Source organism: Cupressus sempervirens, chromosome 1 (genome assembly GCF_028749045.1).
Source record: "Cupressus sempervirens isolate cs-2001-9-10 chromosome 1, ASM2874904v1, whole genome shotgun sequence".
NCBI lineage: Eukaryota > Viridiplantae > Streptophyta > Pinopsida > Cupressales > Cupressaceae > Cupressus > Cupressus sempervirens.
Window position 1 is genome coordinate 834,947,187 of NC_143118.1, and position 16,450 is coordinate 834,963,636.

The 16,450-nt window shown below is 38.3% G+C and overlaps 1 protein-coding gene across 5 annotated transcripts in view; it reads right to left on the minus strand.

Moving 5' to 3' along the window:
• Nucleotides 1-16,146, minus strand: part of LOC149580443 (S-adenosyl-L-methionine-dependent methyltransferases superfamily protein) — a 53,196-nt gene extending 37,050 nt beyond the window's left edge. For 2 of the 5 annotated variants that reach the window (XR_016353642.1, XM_089790951.1), the window contains exon 1: nt 15,725-16,144. Coding sequence is in view for 4 of the 5 variants with exons in the window: in XM_089790951.1 (XP_089647077.1) it covers nt 15,725-16,135 (411 nt within the window). In the remaining variant the exon portion in view is untranslated. Of the gene's footprint in view, nt 1-15,724 lie in introns of all 5 variants that reach the window. The other 3 variants (XM_089790944.1, XM_089790935.1, XM_089790956.1) reach the window with 2 other exon arrangements.
• Nucleotides 16,147-16,450: the final 304 nt, after the last annotated feature.

Genomic DNA, 16,450 nt, shown 5'->3' on the forward strand with positions numbered 1-16,450 from the left:
CGTTGGGATGGGGGGACAAAGTCCCCAAGTCCCCACCGCATCCCCGTCTCTGAGATATGGGGCAAAGGCAGGGGGGCATCTCCATGTTACTGTGGCATGAACCTTTTATATGGGTGCTTTCTTCCACAACTACATATGTATCAAACTATTATATATTTGTTTTCCATGTTATTTTGAGAAATTAAAAGATTTCAAGATAAAGTGCATCAGTACATTACTATAAATTTTTCTACTTGTGATAGAAACTTAATGCTCCAAATATCCTTTAACAGAAACATAAATTATGCCTGTGTGCTTCAAGACCTTAGAAATACAAAATAACTAGAATAAAAGCAGTCAAAACACGATTGAATGGATAATGTTGGCATTCTGCACGTAGTTGTCAATTCTAAATTTCTAGAAAAAGGATAATAGTATTTTTGCATTTTACCTTCTGAATATATAGCTAGAATTCAAACATGGAATATATTATATATGTTTCAAAATCTATAATCAATGACTGAACATCGTAATGGGAAAACTAGCTGGGAGTCAAGTGTCAAAATCTGAAATGTGCTAGATTGTCTAGACTCATGCACCCTAGTATCTACTAAGCCTAACAAAACACTCACACAGTTTCAGGGACAGGCTCCACTGTATCATAATGATAAATAAAAATCTGCTAAGATTCAATTTTTTTAAAGCTCATTTGGCCTTCCAAAGATACAAATCAAGCTGAGAGGGGTGTTTGGAAAGCCTTTTTGAAGATTGAATTGAGTTTGGAGTGGGTTTGTGTTATTTTTTTTTCCTTTTGCTAAGTTTTGCCGAAATCTGAGTCCATTTCAGAAAAAATTGGGCTGTCGAGTGTGATTTTTCCAACTATGGCCTGCAACATTCCAGTCTTCATGATGCTAATCTCAATTCTTAATAGATATAATACAATTTTTTAAAAGTTATGACCTAAAGCCCTATAAGAAAACTTTATCCTAAAATTAGGCTATTAGATATCTTCCTGGGCATCATCCAGCCTACATTTGGTGAAATTTAGTATGCATTCTTATAATTCTGATTAATCTAGAAGATTAAATTTCTTCTTATTACATTGACAAAATGTAATATCTCTAACCGGATATTTTCCCCATTTTTTCTCAAAAAAACGATACAGAAATTCAACAACAGATTTGCATGCAAAGATTTCCAATTCATCCAGCAAATACCAATAACCAGCTGAGTATATATACATTTATATTTTCAGAATATATTCTGAAAATAATATTGCTTTATAATCCCTCAGAAAACAATGTAATAACCAATCTTAAACACAAAAATACAGTCAGATTGGTAATAAGAAAAGAAAGATTTAAGCACAAATGAGATACCCATGTGATATCTCCATCAGTACAATGAGTTTCCGTCGACTGCCTCCGAACTCAAGGGTTTTCGTCCTCAAACTGGTTCCAAGCTCTCTATTTGTTGAATCCTTTACTTGAATGGCATACTAAACACATCAGCAATCGTAACATTAAATCCCTCAAAATCTTTCGTCGTCAAACCCATCTTAGCCACCAATCCCTCAATCAAATCGTTCTCTATATTCTTGTAAGACTCCCTCTAACTAAAAGAGGATGGTATCTTAGTGCTCCTAAAAGTCTTGCAAGAGTATCTCCTCAAATATCTCCACCTACCTTCTCCTCATGCTCAACCGCATCCAACCTAGTCTTGGGCTTAAACTCCTCAACCTCTGAATCCCCATCAAATATGACCTTAATGTAGTGTACCTACCCCTTTCCCAAGCATTTATGCCCTAACTCCCATTGCTCTCTATAGATGCAGCACAACTTTCTTTAAAGTTCATTTTTAAATTCTTTTGTCTTGCTAGGTTTCTAGAGCAGTACCTTGGGTTGTGGAAAATCCTTATGGAAAGGTCTCCTATATTGTCTCGATCACATATTCATGGAATAGAACTTGTTCTTGGTTGTGGAATCCTCCAAATTCAAAGCCACTGAATAGCATCCTACACAACTATGTCTTGCAGTAACTTAAGTAGTCCCTCACAAACAAGAAAATAAATCTCCTCTTCATGACATCTAGCACTGTCACTTAAACTCATTGAATTATGCTATATAATCCTCCATTGAACCATGTCTTAATCATGTCAACTCTTTGAAATGCACCTCAACATTCCTCCTATCAAATCCATCTATGAACCTTTGTGTGATATCATCAGATGTCAAAACACTATGATGTCCTTGTGTGATGAATCCATGATGCCACCACTTGTGTTGTGCCATCCAAATGAAGAATAGCAAACTTGACAGCTTCATTTTATGTCACAAGGTTGAGCGAAAGGTATGAACCTAATTCTTTAATCCATTAATCCAAGCCAGTGTAGTAACCTTTCCTGATCCATTTGTTGCCTGCTAGATCTTTCTGTTGTCCGCTATTTTTGTATTCACAAAATTCAGCAACCCTACGCAATTTTCAATAGATTCGTAGTTCAAAACTCTGTAAGAAAGGCATTCTAAAAAATGTTTTCCGAAGGCAATTGGTTATAACTTGGATTGGCCTAAGTTTTTCATTCTAAAGATGCCATTTTCGAAGATTTCTTTTAAGTTTTTTTGTATTTGTTGCAAAATCAGGTTTTTCTTTCTTGACTACAAGTGTTCAATTTTTGGAGATCTCAAGTTTTTGATCAATTTTTTTTATTTGATTGTTTTTGTTTCTCTTTTCATCTTAGGTCTTTTGTTTTTCGAATCCCAGACGTTTTGAGCTATCTCAGGCCTAAAATACATATTAGAATATTTCTAATTTAGCTAGTTCTAGTTAATGGTCATTTAGGCTTTCTAATTTAGTTTGTTTATTGAGTTATTTATTTAGATGATGTGTTTATTTAGAAAACTTTACTTTTTTGTTCAGGCTATTCTTAGCAATTGTAAATTCTATTTAAGAGTTCAATACTAATGCAATAATCATTATGTTTTCTTCGTTCATTTAGTCTTTAACAATTTCATAGTATCGGAGCAAATATTCTGGAAGATTGTTTTTTTTGTAATTCGTGTTTTTCAAACACATGAACAAAAATAAATTGATGTTTCTCTATGGAAGTTTGGCTAAGACTCGTTTAGAGTTTGCTGCCCTTGTTTTATTTTTCCAGAAATCACATTCTATTCATTTTTAGCAGAACAGGCCAAAATTTTATTTTTTATTTTTTTCTAGTGTCCACTTTTTCTGCCAATTCAAACAAATGATGAAATCTTGCAAGCCCTAGCTCTGCGATTTTCTGCATTTTTCTTCTAGCCTACCCTTAGTCAGCAAACTTTGGCATTTGTTTCTTCTTCTGCTGCAACTTCCAACCCACACGATTTTTGCACTTTACAAACACACCAATCAACACAATGAATAAAACAAATTAAGAGGTGATTTTATTTTTGTGTATTTTTCAGCAGCAATTTCTTTTCTTTTCCAAACAAAACCCAAATTTTTCCTCCACTCCTCCAACTGTCACAATTTTTCTGGTGGCCATATTTTTGTGCACTCATTTTTAGTGTGTCTTTTACGGAGTCAAAGGCCAGCGTGTCTTTTGTTTCTGTCTTTTCCCTCAGCGCAGCCCCGTCAACAAACTGCAATGGTCATGACTCATTTTCAACATTTTCTGCAAGACTTCTCAAGCCCGTATTTTTTGCTGCTACAAACTCTTTTGTCCTTTTCTGCCACATCATCAATCAAACTTTTTGTAATTTTTGGAGATCAAACCCTAATCCAATTTTTATCAGTTTTTTAATTTTTGGGTTTTCCCCTCTGAATTCAAAATTTATCGATTTTCCAACTTTTGGTTTTCCGTTCAAATAAATTATTTATTTTCCAACTTACGGTTTTCCTTTGAAAATTTTGATAGTTTAGATTGAATGTCAATTATTTATTTCAGTGTTTGTCCCAGCATGTTCCATTTTGCAATTTGTGCTCTTCATTGAGTTGATGAGCACCCTCTATTTCGGTGATGGCATTTGATGAACATTATGTTAGAAGGCAGTCTGCGGTTTAACAATCGCAACTATAACCATCTGGAAGTAGTGCATGATGATGATATTTGAATATCGTTGTATTGTTTTTTGGATACAAAACAACACCCTACGGTAATTCAAACAAATTAGAATTAATGTATGATCAAAATCAGGAAGCTGTCATGCTGACAAATCATTTAGTTATAGATGATCAGCTCCCTCAGGTGAATTCGGATAAAACAACTAAAGAAATCTAGGATATCTTAAAGGATCTTATGAAACATCTGACAAGAGTCGCACTTTCTTTCCAAAGAGTTTGTTGCTTTTTATCATGATGGATGAGAAAACAACTCTCCAAGCACATCTGCTTAAAATCAAAGATCTACATGACTAGTCAGAGGCTATTGGCCGCAAGATGGAGGAAGAAGATATGGTAGTGATCGCGTTGAAAAGCCTTCCCTAATCCTACAAACACTTAATAGAGAAGCTCAATATCACTTCTACTAGGGTTGCCCTGAAATTCTCTGATCTTTGAAACAATCTTTTGCAAAGGGATAGAAGGAAGCAACAGTTTAGAAGTCATGACAGTTCCTACTCTTTTAAACAAGTGGTCTTTCTAGTGCAAGCCTCAAACAAGAACACTGATACCTCTTAGTTCTCTCAGTAGAAAGGATCAGGTGAACCTCTAGCATCTTCAAAGAAGAAGAAGAGTCAATGCAATTAGTGTCACAAGCTAGGTCAAATGAAGAAATATTGCAGGAAACAGTTTGCAGTTGCGCGGTTTTCTCAAGCTGGGTCTCAACAAAAAGGCCCAGTTGCTTTGTATTCAATTGAGAAGGAGGTTGCCTCCTGTGCATTCTAATCAGCCCATATTATAGGAGAGTTCTGTTACAAGATTCAAGAAGAGTTGGCAGATTAACGGATTTCCGGATGATTCATTGATTAACAGAGGAACAAATGTGTTCCTTATAAAGAATTACAAGGACGTTGTTTCTAAAAGAAACAACGTAGACTGAAGACGGAATTAGAAACAAAACTAGAGACAGGATAGGAAACATTGTAATGACCCTCACTATAAAGGCCACAGAAACCCTCAAACTGAACTTAGGAATTTTGTCAAACACTTGGCGTGTAACAGTAACAATATTCAGAATATGGTAATTTCAGATTTGATACTTTCAGAATATAATCACAAAATTACAATATATATAAAGCCATTGAACTATATTTCAATTACAATGCAATAAATTCTGAAATTATTTTATTACCAATTCTGGACTGATTATTACAATGACTGTATGACAGCAAATTTACCCAAAAATTGACATATATTTCAGAATGCAAGAACCTGGTTTGAAGAACTATGGAAGAACACCACGTTTTGCTGCAGATCGTTGATGAAGACCTCCAACCGCACCCCCAAACTGTCCTTAATTTGCTGCTGCTGCCCAAACTAGCAGGGCCGTACCAGGCCGTACCTGTACGGCTGCTGAAATAAAATAATATTAGGGTTTTGGGACCCCCAAATGCAAGGAAAATGGGCACCTAGGGTTAGGTAGTAACCCTGTAAAACCATAAAAAATAACTCCAAGGGGTTGAGGAGATATGAGCAATTATGTGGTTCCGAACCCTGCTTTGCCAATTCTGAAAATGCACTTATTCTGTCTTCAAACTCTTGTCAAATGCTTCTCCAATGATAGGGCAAATCTGAAATCCTTATTCCAACCAAAAACAAACCCTAACAACGAATTCTCAATAAGCTCCAATGAGATGGCTGAATACCAACTCCAATTGTGCAACAATTCAGGTGATATTTCACACCCTCAAAGTCGCCAATCCAAGGGAGTGATTCGTTCCCAAAGATCGAATAATTTGCAGATCCAAAGTCCACAAATGTCTTCACAATGAAGAAGTAGAAGAGTTCTCCAATCCAAGCATGTCCAAATGAGAGGCCCAGCCCTCTATTTATTCACTTTTCTAAGAAGTTGCTAGAACTTCTAGAAACATCCTTTATAATTTCTCATTATAATGCACTTTTTTATAATAAAGTAATTTTATAAAATAAAAAGTGCAACTCAAATTAAAATTATAACATGTGGGCCCCAATATCACATAATGATAAAATATAACCTCTTAACACTTCTTCAAGAGCAAGATATGACTATCTGATCCGCAGAATTGACTCTCTTTCCACAACATTTGCCTACGAGAGTCTGGAATAGGCAAATCCATGATCAATGCCATGTCGAACTAAAAAGGGGACATTACAGTCCGCCCCTCCTGAAATTGCTTGGCCTCAAGCAATCTCAACGCCGGGTGCTACAAAATAGCCTCCCCCTCCCAAGTAGCATCCTCAACAGGTAAATCTTTCCACTTAACCAAGTATTCTCTGATCACCCTTCTACGAAGCTGCTTTTCTCTGCTCTCCAGGATGGATTCTGGTACTAAAATCAATTTTCCCTCATCGTCTAAAGGAGGTAATACTGCAGAAGGCACCACATTCTGACCCAACGCCTTCTTGAGGCGTGACACATGAAACACATTGTGCACTCTGCTGTCTGCGGGAAGCTCCAACTCATAAGCCACTTCACCAACTCGCCTGATAATCTTGAATGGTCCATAATAGCGTGGCTTAAGTTTCTCTGCCCCACTCTTCTTAAGAGTAGATTGCCTGTATGGCTGCAACATGAGGTAAACCATATCATCTACCTCAAAACTACGCTCAATTCTCTTCTGGTCTGCATACTGCTTCTGCTGGTTCTGAGCTCTTGCAATATTGTCTTTGAGGGTAGCAACTATATCCTTACTCTCCTGTAATAATTCACCTGCACTGGGTACCCGGCTGTCGCTCAACAACAAATCCAAGAAACTAGGTGCTTCATAACCGTAAAGTGCCAAGAAGGGTGTCATCTGTATAGTCATATGATATGTAGTATTGTAACAATACTCGCAGAGATATATCCATCTGACCCAAGCTCGCTGCTAAGCTGCCACATAATTCCTTAAATACCCTTCCACCCATTTGTTCACAATTTCTGTCTGACCATCGGTTTGTGGGTGATAGCTAGTGCTGGGTGTAAGCTCCGTGCCACATAATCGGAATACCTCCTGCCAAAAGTGACTCATGAAACGGCTATCCCTATCACTCACAATGTTCTGAGGCAAGCCGTGCAATCTGAAAACCTCCCGAAAGAAAACCTCTGCCACCTGAGCTGCTGAATGTGTAGTGGTGATAGGAAAGAAATGAGCATATTTCGTTAATCTATCTACCACCACATAAATACAATCTCGTCCTTGTACCTTGGACAAACCTGTGATAAAGTCCATGGAGATGCATTCCCACTTCCTGTCGGGAATCGGAAGTGGCTGTAGGAGCCCTGCCGGATAGTTGTGTTCTTGTTTGTTTTGCTGGCAAACAAGACACTCTCGAACATACTGCAAAACATCAGCTTTCAGCCCCTTCCAAGTGAACCGCTCTCGAACTGACTTGTAAGTCTTGAAGTACCCGGGATGGCCTGCTGTCGGTGAGTCGTGAAGTGCTCTCATAATCAGTTGCTTAACCTTCGATCCTGGGACCAGGTAAATCCTGTTCTTGTAAATGATCAAATCATCCACAAGTGTGTATCTGGTATCAATCACTGTTCCCTCTACTATATCGGAGGCCCATGTATCCCTGGCATACTCTGCTATAATCAAGTGTCGCCAATCCTCTGATATCTGAACCATAAGAGTGAGGTGTGGCCTTCGAGATAGAGCATCTGCAACAACATTCTGAGTTCCCTTGACATATGAGATGTCAAAATCATATGCCTGCAACTTACTTACCCACTTTTGTTGGCGATCATTCAGGTCCTGCTGTCCCAAGAAATGCCTCAGACTGTTATGATCAGTTTTAATACAAAACTTGCTACCCACAAGATATTGTCTGAATTTGGCCAAAGCATGCATGATGGCCAACATCTCCTTATCATATATACTGAATGAACGCTCAGGGCCTCTGAGCTTCCTGCTCTCATAAGCTATGGGGTGCTTATTCTGCATAAGTACAGCACCTACTCCCTCTCCAGATGCATCACATTGAAGCTCAAATGGCTTCGTGAAATCAGGTAATGCTAGAACTGGGCACATAGTCATTATCTCCTTAAATCTCATAAAACAGTCCTGTGCCTTCTGAGTCCACACAAATTCCCCTTTTTTCAGTAAATCTGTCATGGGAGCTGCATGTCGTGAGTAGCCACTGACAAACCTGCGATAAAAACCACATAAACCAAGGAACCCCCTCAACTGTGTAAGGTTCTCTGGTGGAGGCCAATCAACAATAGCGCGAATCTTTTCAGGATCCATCCGCACTCCCTCTGCACTAATGATGTGTCCTAAATATAACAGCTCGGTCATCCCTAAGTCACATTTGGACTCCTTTGCATACAAGGACTCCTTCTGTAGAATGCTCAACACCGTCTCCAAATGCTCTAGATGCTCCTGCCATGATCGGCTATAGATCAAAATGTCATCAAAAAAAACCAGCACGAATTTCCTCAACTGATGGTGGAAAACTCTGTTCATAGTGGACTGGAAAGTGGCAGGTGCATTGGTCAGACCGAAAGGCATGACTACAAACTCAAAGTGCCCACAATGACATCTGAAAGCAGTTTTCTCAATATCCTGTTCACGGACTCTGATCTGGTGATATCCTGATCTCAAATCAATTTTCGTGAAATAACAGGCCTCATGCAATTCATCTATCAACTCATCAATGCGAGGAATAGGATACCTGTTCTTAATGGTTCTCTTATTTAATGCCCTGTAATCAATACACATCCGAAGCGTTCCATCCTTCTTTTTTACCAAAACAACAGAAGATGCAAAAGGTGACTTACTAGGTCGGATGTGCCCCATAGCTAGCAACTCCTCAATGGTCCTTTCGATCTCATCCTTGAGTCGCTTTGGATGTCGATATGGTGTGATCATGATAGGTTTAGCACCTTCCTCCAGTTCAATAATATGCTCAATACCTCTGTCCGGTGGCCTGCCTGGTGGAATCTCACTGAATACCTTTCCGTACTTAATCCTCAACTTCTGAATATCAGGATGATATTCCGCCTTATGTTGCTCCTCCTGTGTAGGTATCAAAGTACAAACTGCTGCCCACTCTATATCATTATGCCTAGTTAATCTCTCCAGCCGCCTAAATGAGATAGTCCTGATGTCTCCATTACGGATAGCCTTTAGCACATGAATCCTACCATTCATTTCGAATTGTATCTCCATATCCTCTAATCTCAGGGTAACCACCTTCAATGAATGTAGCCACTGCATCCCAAGTACTATGTCCATGTCACCCATGTTGACCACATGATAATTCGCCTTAAACTCATAGTTGTTCAAGCGCAAAGGTAAGTCTCGTACCATCCTGTCACAACGAAGAGTGTATCCATCAGCTACCTTGACTCTTAGTCCTTCGAACTCCTCAGTAATGAGTCCACGCTTCTCTACAAATCGTGCATCAATGAAATTATGCGTGGCACCTGTGTCCAACAATGTAATAACCTTCTGTCCAGCCAAGACTCCCCGAAGTCTGAAAGATCCCTCTCTCTGGATACTAGACAGTCGTGCTTCCTGTAAATGTAGCTCTGTTTCCTGCCTTTGCCCTGCACTGTCTATCTCCTGCTCTCCCTCTGCTTCATCAGGATCCTCATCATGATGTTCTGAACCATCTGAATCTGAGCCTTCGTAATAAGCCCACATTGCCCGGTTGGCCTTCCCTTTTGGCCTCATAGGACAGTCATGGCCGTACTCATACGGGCCTTTGCAATAGAAGCATAGCTTCTTCCTACGCAAGTCATTAAGTGTCTCCTTGTCCAGCCTCTTACTTTCTTCCTTAGGTAGCTGTGCCTCTCTATGAAAGGGTTTCCTGTCCTTATCTTTTCCTGAAGGGAAACTCTTTGCCTGAAATTTATTTTTAGAAGCTGAAGAGGAATCCATGTCACGAGCTTTCTTAATGGCTTCCTGCAAAGTGGGAGGGTTGAGAGCTTTAATCCACCCTCTCAACGGATCAACTAACCCATCCATAAATAAAACCAATAGCCTTCGTTCAGATACATCTGTTACTAACACTGCAAGTTTCTGAAACTCTGAAATGTATGTTTCCAATGAGCCCCATTGTTTAAGCTGGGCTAATTCCTTGAAATGGAGTTCTGGATCTTTCTTATCAAAACGTTCAATCAGTCTCTCCGTAAACTCCACATATGAGGTAATGTGTGCATGACCCATAGTGATCATACCATGATGCCACCATTCGTGTGCTAACCCATCCAGGTGAATTGCTGCATACATAATAGCTTCTTCCTCAGACATAGGATTCAATTGAAAGTATGTGTCAAGCTTTTGAACCCAAGCTCTTGCTGTAGACTTCCCCGAGCCATCATAATATGGTAACTGTAGTTTTCCTACTTTCTTTCGTAGCTCACAGTTCTGAGTCCTGTCTTGTCCACGGGGCATATGCTTCATCCGCACATCCATATACTCTCTAAAGGTGATTGCAGCTGTAAAATCTGGTCCTCCTGCTTCCCAATCTCTCCTCAGCTGATCCTGTATGTCAGTGATCTGGGGTTCTGGTACCGGCTGCTCTGGAGCTCTAGGAAGGAACGTAGGAATCATAGGCCTCGAACTTACTGTCTGAGCTTGCTGGGGGGCATGACCGAAATTGTTCCCAATTTGTTCGCCTCCATTATGTCTCTCATCCTGATTATTCCCATTCTGATTGTGACCATTCTGATTATTTCCTCCACCTATGTTAGCGTTCAACCCCATTTGTCGAGCCATCATCTGCATCATAAGCTCCATTCTCTGATTCTGTTCTTGTGCTCTTTGTTCGGCTAATCGCTGTCCCTGTGCCAGGGTGTCTAATAACTGTAAAAATCTTTCCTCTTGCGGATCTGGACCGGCATTCCCGCCTCTATCCATATTGTAGTCGTAGTCTTGATCAAAAAATACCTCCCCTGTGTCTGTATGACTGGATTCTATGTCCACCTGGATAGATGAGCTAGACTGTTCGCTCTGCAGGTCAAAAATCCTATCTTGTCTTGCTTTGGTATTGCGAAAATTATAAGGCCTTTGTCGCATGCTCTGATTTTAGTGTTTTGACATTTCGTCAAACACTTTCCCTCCTATCCAGCTATTCCAAATTCCCTATAAGACCTCCACAGGATGGCAGGACTTATAGCTCTGATACCACTGTAATGACCCTCACTATAAAGGCCACAGAAACCTTCAAACTGAACTTAGGAATTTTGTCAAACACTTGGCGTGTAACAGTAACAATATTCAGAATATGGTAATTTCAGATTTGATACTTTCAGAATATAATCACAGAATTACAATATATATAAAGCCATTGAACTATATTTCAATTACAATGCAATAAATTCTGAAATTATTTTATTACCAATTCTGGACTGATTATTACAATGACTATATGACAGCAAATTTACCCAAAAATTGACATATATTTCAGAATGCAAGAACCTGGTTTGAAGAACTATGGAAGAACACCACGTTTTGCTGCAGATCGTTGATGAAGACCTCCAACCGCACCCCCAAACTGTCCTTAATTTGCTGCTGCTGCCCAAACTAGCAGGGCCGTACCAGGCCGTACCTGTACGGCTGCTGAAATAAAATAATATTAGGGTTTTGGGACCCCCAAATGCAAGGAAAATGGGCGCCTAGGGTTAGGTAGTAACCCTGTAAAACCATAAAAAATAACTCCAAGGGGTTGAGGAGATATGAGCAATTATGTGGTTCCGAACCCTGCTTTGCCAATTCTGAAAATGCACTTATTCTGTCTTCAAACTCTTGTCAAATGCTTCTCCAATGATAGGGCAAATCTGAAATCCTTATTCCAACCAAAAACAAACCCTAACAACAAATTCTCAATAAGCTCCAATGAGATGGCTGAATACCAACTCCAATTGTGCAACAATTCAGGTGATATTTCACACCCTCAAAGTCGCCAATCCAAGGGAGTGATTCGTTCCCAAAGATCGAATAATTTGCAGATCCAAAGTCCACAAATGTCTTCACAATGAAGAAGTAGAAGAGTTCTCCAATCCAAGCATGTCCAAATGAGAGGCCCAGCCCTCTATTTATTCACTTTTCTAAGAAGTTGCTAGAACTTCTAGAAACATCCTTTATAATTTCTCATTATAATGCACTTTTTTATAATAAAGTAATTTTATAAAATAAAAAGTGCAACTCAAATTAAAATTATAACATGTGGGCCCCAATATCACATAATGATAAAATATAACCTCTTAACACTTCTTCAAGAGCAAGATATGACTATCTGATCCGCAGAATTGACTCTCTTTCCACACCATTTGCCTACGAGAGTCTGGAATAGGCAAATCCATGATCAATGCCATGTCGAACTAAAGAGGGGACATTACAAACATTCCTATCTGGACTGAAGAAAAAAGAGACGGGATAGGAAACATTCTTATCTAGACTGAAAGACGGACTACAGACAAGTAGTTGACTATTATAGAAAGTATAAGATATTATCTTAATACCCTCCCTTAATGGTCAACGTATGGATGTCGGAACATTCTGTGATAACTGAGACCCTCCCTGGATCTACAGAATGCTGAAACCAAGAAGCTTTGCTAGAAGAGTGCTATGACTCAAAATAAGTTGCATTTACAAAACTTCGTTTTTGTGGGAAAAACGGTAAAACCCAGAATCTCACGCAACCTTGCGTATTACAGACAACTTGAAATGATTTTTGAGGAGAAAATCAACAAACCCAGAATGTCACACAACCTTGCGTATTACAGACAACTTGAAATGATTTTTGAGGAGAAAATCAACAAACCCAGAATTTCACACAACCTTGCGTATTACAGACAACTTGAAATGATTTTTGAGGAGAAAATCAACAAACCCATAATAAAACAGAAACAGATTCAGAAGGCGAAAAATGCAGCTTCGCCTTGATCAGGACCCGGAGAAGTCAGACGAGTCTTTGTGCCTAGAACAAGCTCATCCAAACGACGATATTCGAAGATGGTTAACATGCGCTGCTTCCAATGATTATAATTGTGGCCATTGAATCGTAGACTGCCCTCCAACATCAGATTAGTCAAAGATGCCATTTGCACGAAGTTCGAGGCAATGTTGAGGCTGACCCAGAAAAAAAAATGACAAGTGCCCAGAAGAGTAGACAGAAAACCCAGAAGGAATCTGCAGTCGCAATGTAAATCCGTCGGCTCGAAAATCGAGGCACGAAAAATGAGGTACCCAAAAAATTCTAACGAAGACCTAGATGAGGTCTCGAAAAACCCACCAAGAATCTGTAAACAAAAAAATTTTCCGACCCCAAAAATTAGGGTTTCGAAAAAAAAGGCCCTGGCTGAAAAAGGCTGAAAAAACTTCAGATTTCTTGATAAAAATAGCAGATTTTTTTCCAGGGAGAGCGCAAATGATGAAGAATGCAAACAAAATGAACTAATCCTTGACCCTACAATCGCGATTTTACTGTCAAATGAGCTGGAAAATATATGGACGCGAGTTGCTTCAAACGCATGTGATTTGGACGTGATTTGCAGAAAAAAATTGCGAGCTTTCCCAAGGATATAGGCACGGATTTTGCAGACCAGGAGGCTGCAAAAAAGAGACGACTGTCGTGGTGTGCAAATAATTTCAAAAGAAATTATAAATTTTTCGAAAAATTCCTTATCATGGCTCTGATACCATGTTACAAGATTCAAGAAGAGTTGGCAGATTAACGGATTTCCGGATGATTGATTGATTAACAGAGGAACAAATGTGTTCCTTATAAAGAATTACAAGGACGTTGTTTCTAAAAGAAACAACGTAGACTGAAGACGGAATTAGAAACAAAACTAGAGACAGGATAGGAAACATTCCTATCTGGACTGAAGAAAAAAGAGACGGGATAGGAAACATTCCTATCTAGACTGAAAGACGGACTACAGACAAGTAGTTGACTATTATAGAAAGTATAAGATATTATCTTAATAAGTTCTACTAATTCGTCATAAATTATGTGATGAATTTCCACAACTTTTTCCCTTCAAAATAAATCAGTTGGGTGTAAATCTTTTACCATTTTCCCTCAAAAACGGAGTTTTGGATTCTCTGATCCGCATTATATCTGTATCTTTGTTTTCGTTTAGATTTGGTTGATTTTTTTCCTCAGTAATCATTTATGGTTTCTATAAAATGCAAAGTTCACGTGAGATGTTATTTCGGGGCTTTTATTGTTTTTCTCTGAAAACTTGATGCTTTGAAATCTTCAAATGGTATTTTGCAATCTATATTGTGGCATTTTTCTCATCTGCTATAGTTTGGAGGGTTCCACAGTTGCTCCTAGTGAATCTTGTTTCCAAGGAAGGACAATTTTGTTATCCACCATTAGGTTGGATTTATTCTGTGATGATTTTTAGTCAGTGATTTGCCAATTCTGGGAGGGTCAATGAAAGAGTCTATGGCAGGCTCTACTCTCACACCAGAAAATCATTCTGAAGAAAGGGACCACCCTCTCTGTTTTTTTCTGACTACACTAGTCATTGACATTCTGCAGATCCAGGGAGGGTCTCAGTAACAGTAGAATGTTCTGAAGTATTAATGACCACAAGACATAGATAGTTGATAGAATGACAATTACGGGTATTTTTAGTATCTCGCTATACTTATCTAGTTCCTAAAGATTCATATACTTGTTTCAATTATACATGACAAATATACATATTGCATTTGCACTTTTTTGGCTCGTGAGCAGAGGTGTTATTTTGATTTTATTTCAGTGCTTAGATCCCATATATACTCTAAAGCCTCAAATTCCATCAAGGCTGTCAAACAAAGTTGTGAAAATTACGTTAGATTTAATCATCCGCTTAATTATAAGCCCTCCTCTAAACAAGTGAATACACCTTCTGATCAAGTGACAATTCGGAAAAACGAAAATCTAACAAAGAAGATAGTCCTATGGAAGGAGGCTACCCTTAGTATTCTGCTGGAGTTCACAGAAAAAAATCGAGACATGTGCAATAATAAGGTCCCCAGAATTATTTTTACTTCAAACTGTTCCTGCTATTTTTTAGAGGTCTGTATTTGAAAAATTACCATCTAACATATTTTCTACAAATATTGTCTACCATGAATATATATGGCCCATTATTTTCCCAAATTATCTGGGAAAAAACTTCAGAGCTCTGGCCACCCTCTTTTAAATAATTTAGTAATTAATTTCATTGAAAAAGTTCATGTTATTCTTGTAACTTTCCTGAAAACTTACCCTAGGGATCAAACGGACGTAAAAAGACAGCTTCCTCGATGGGCTGCCTCCTTATCAACTAATATCTTACAAATTGGAATTTTATTTAGTGCAGCAAAGTAGTCCCTTGAATTGAACTGCATAAACCATAATCTAATTTCTGAGAAACCATTTTAGTTGTCATCTCTGATTTGCAAACAAATTACGCTTTCCGACACATTACATTTTTTAATTCTGAGCGATTACAAGCAACATTAGCTACTGACAAGGAAACCTACCACAGATTTTTTCGAAAAAAAATTAAACATCCGACTCAAACTGCCACGTACATCATATTTATGCATACAAGAAAAATGGTATTGAAAACAAATTATTGAATCGGTTTGTGTTCTAAATTACTCGCCTTATTGAAAACACGTTGTTAAATTGGATTGCATTGAAAATTTTCTACCTTGTCAAGGAAGCTGTTGGATTTCGATGAAGACATCGGAGCCTTTGAAATTTTTCTCGTCATTGCGCTCTGAGATTGCTTTTGACTGGATTTGAACGGTTCCATAACATTATGTTCTGATTCGGCAGGAGAACGATTTACACCTGTAGATTTTCGCCTTCTTTTTCTTTTCCTTGAGGATATTTTAGAAATTTCTTCTTCTGCTGTTCGAGGATTTTCCTCAGAGCCATTATCAAAGTTGCGCTTGAGTTTTCTTTTTCTTTTCTTGTTTTTCATTCTCCTGCTCTTCACTGATTCTGCAGCCACGGCGACATTATGGACTTCCATTGGCACTCGAGGATTGTAAAGGTTTGCGCACCCTCTCGCTTCATAAACAAATGAATGAAAGATTTTTATCTTAATAACGTTCATGAGGCCAAAGTAGAACATGAGATTCTTTAGGAAAAAGCACACATTTAAGAATAGGGTGTTATAACTTCAAGTGTTTTTTCTTTTTTTTAAATATAAGATAGTGAATTTTGATTATTAAAGTTCTTTCAAAGTAGAGTGGTGGAAGAGATTTTTTTTAGAATATTTGTTTCAGTTTTAAAAAGGTTAGTTCTTAAATTTAAGAAAATTGATTTCATAAACAAAGATTTAAATTTATCAAATAGAAAAATATTAAACAGAAAACAATTGTTGACATGTGGCAAAAACAAATTTAACTTGGGGGACATCTTTCAAAAT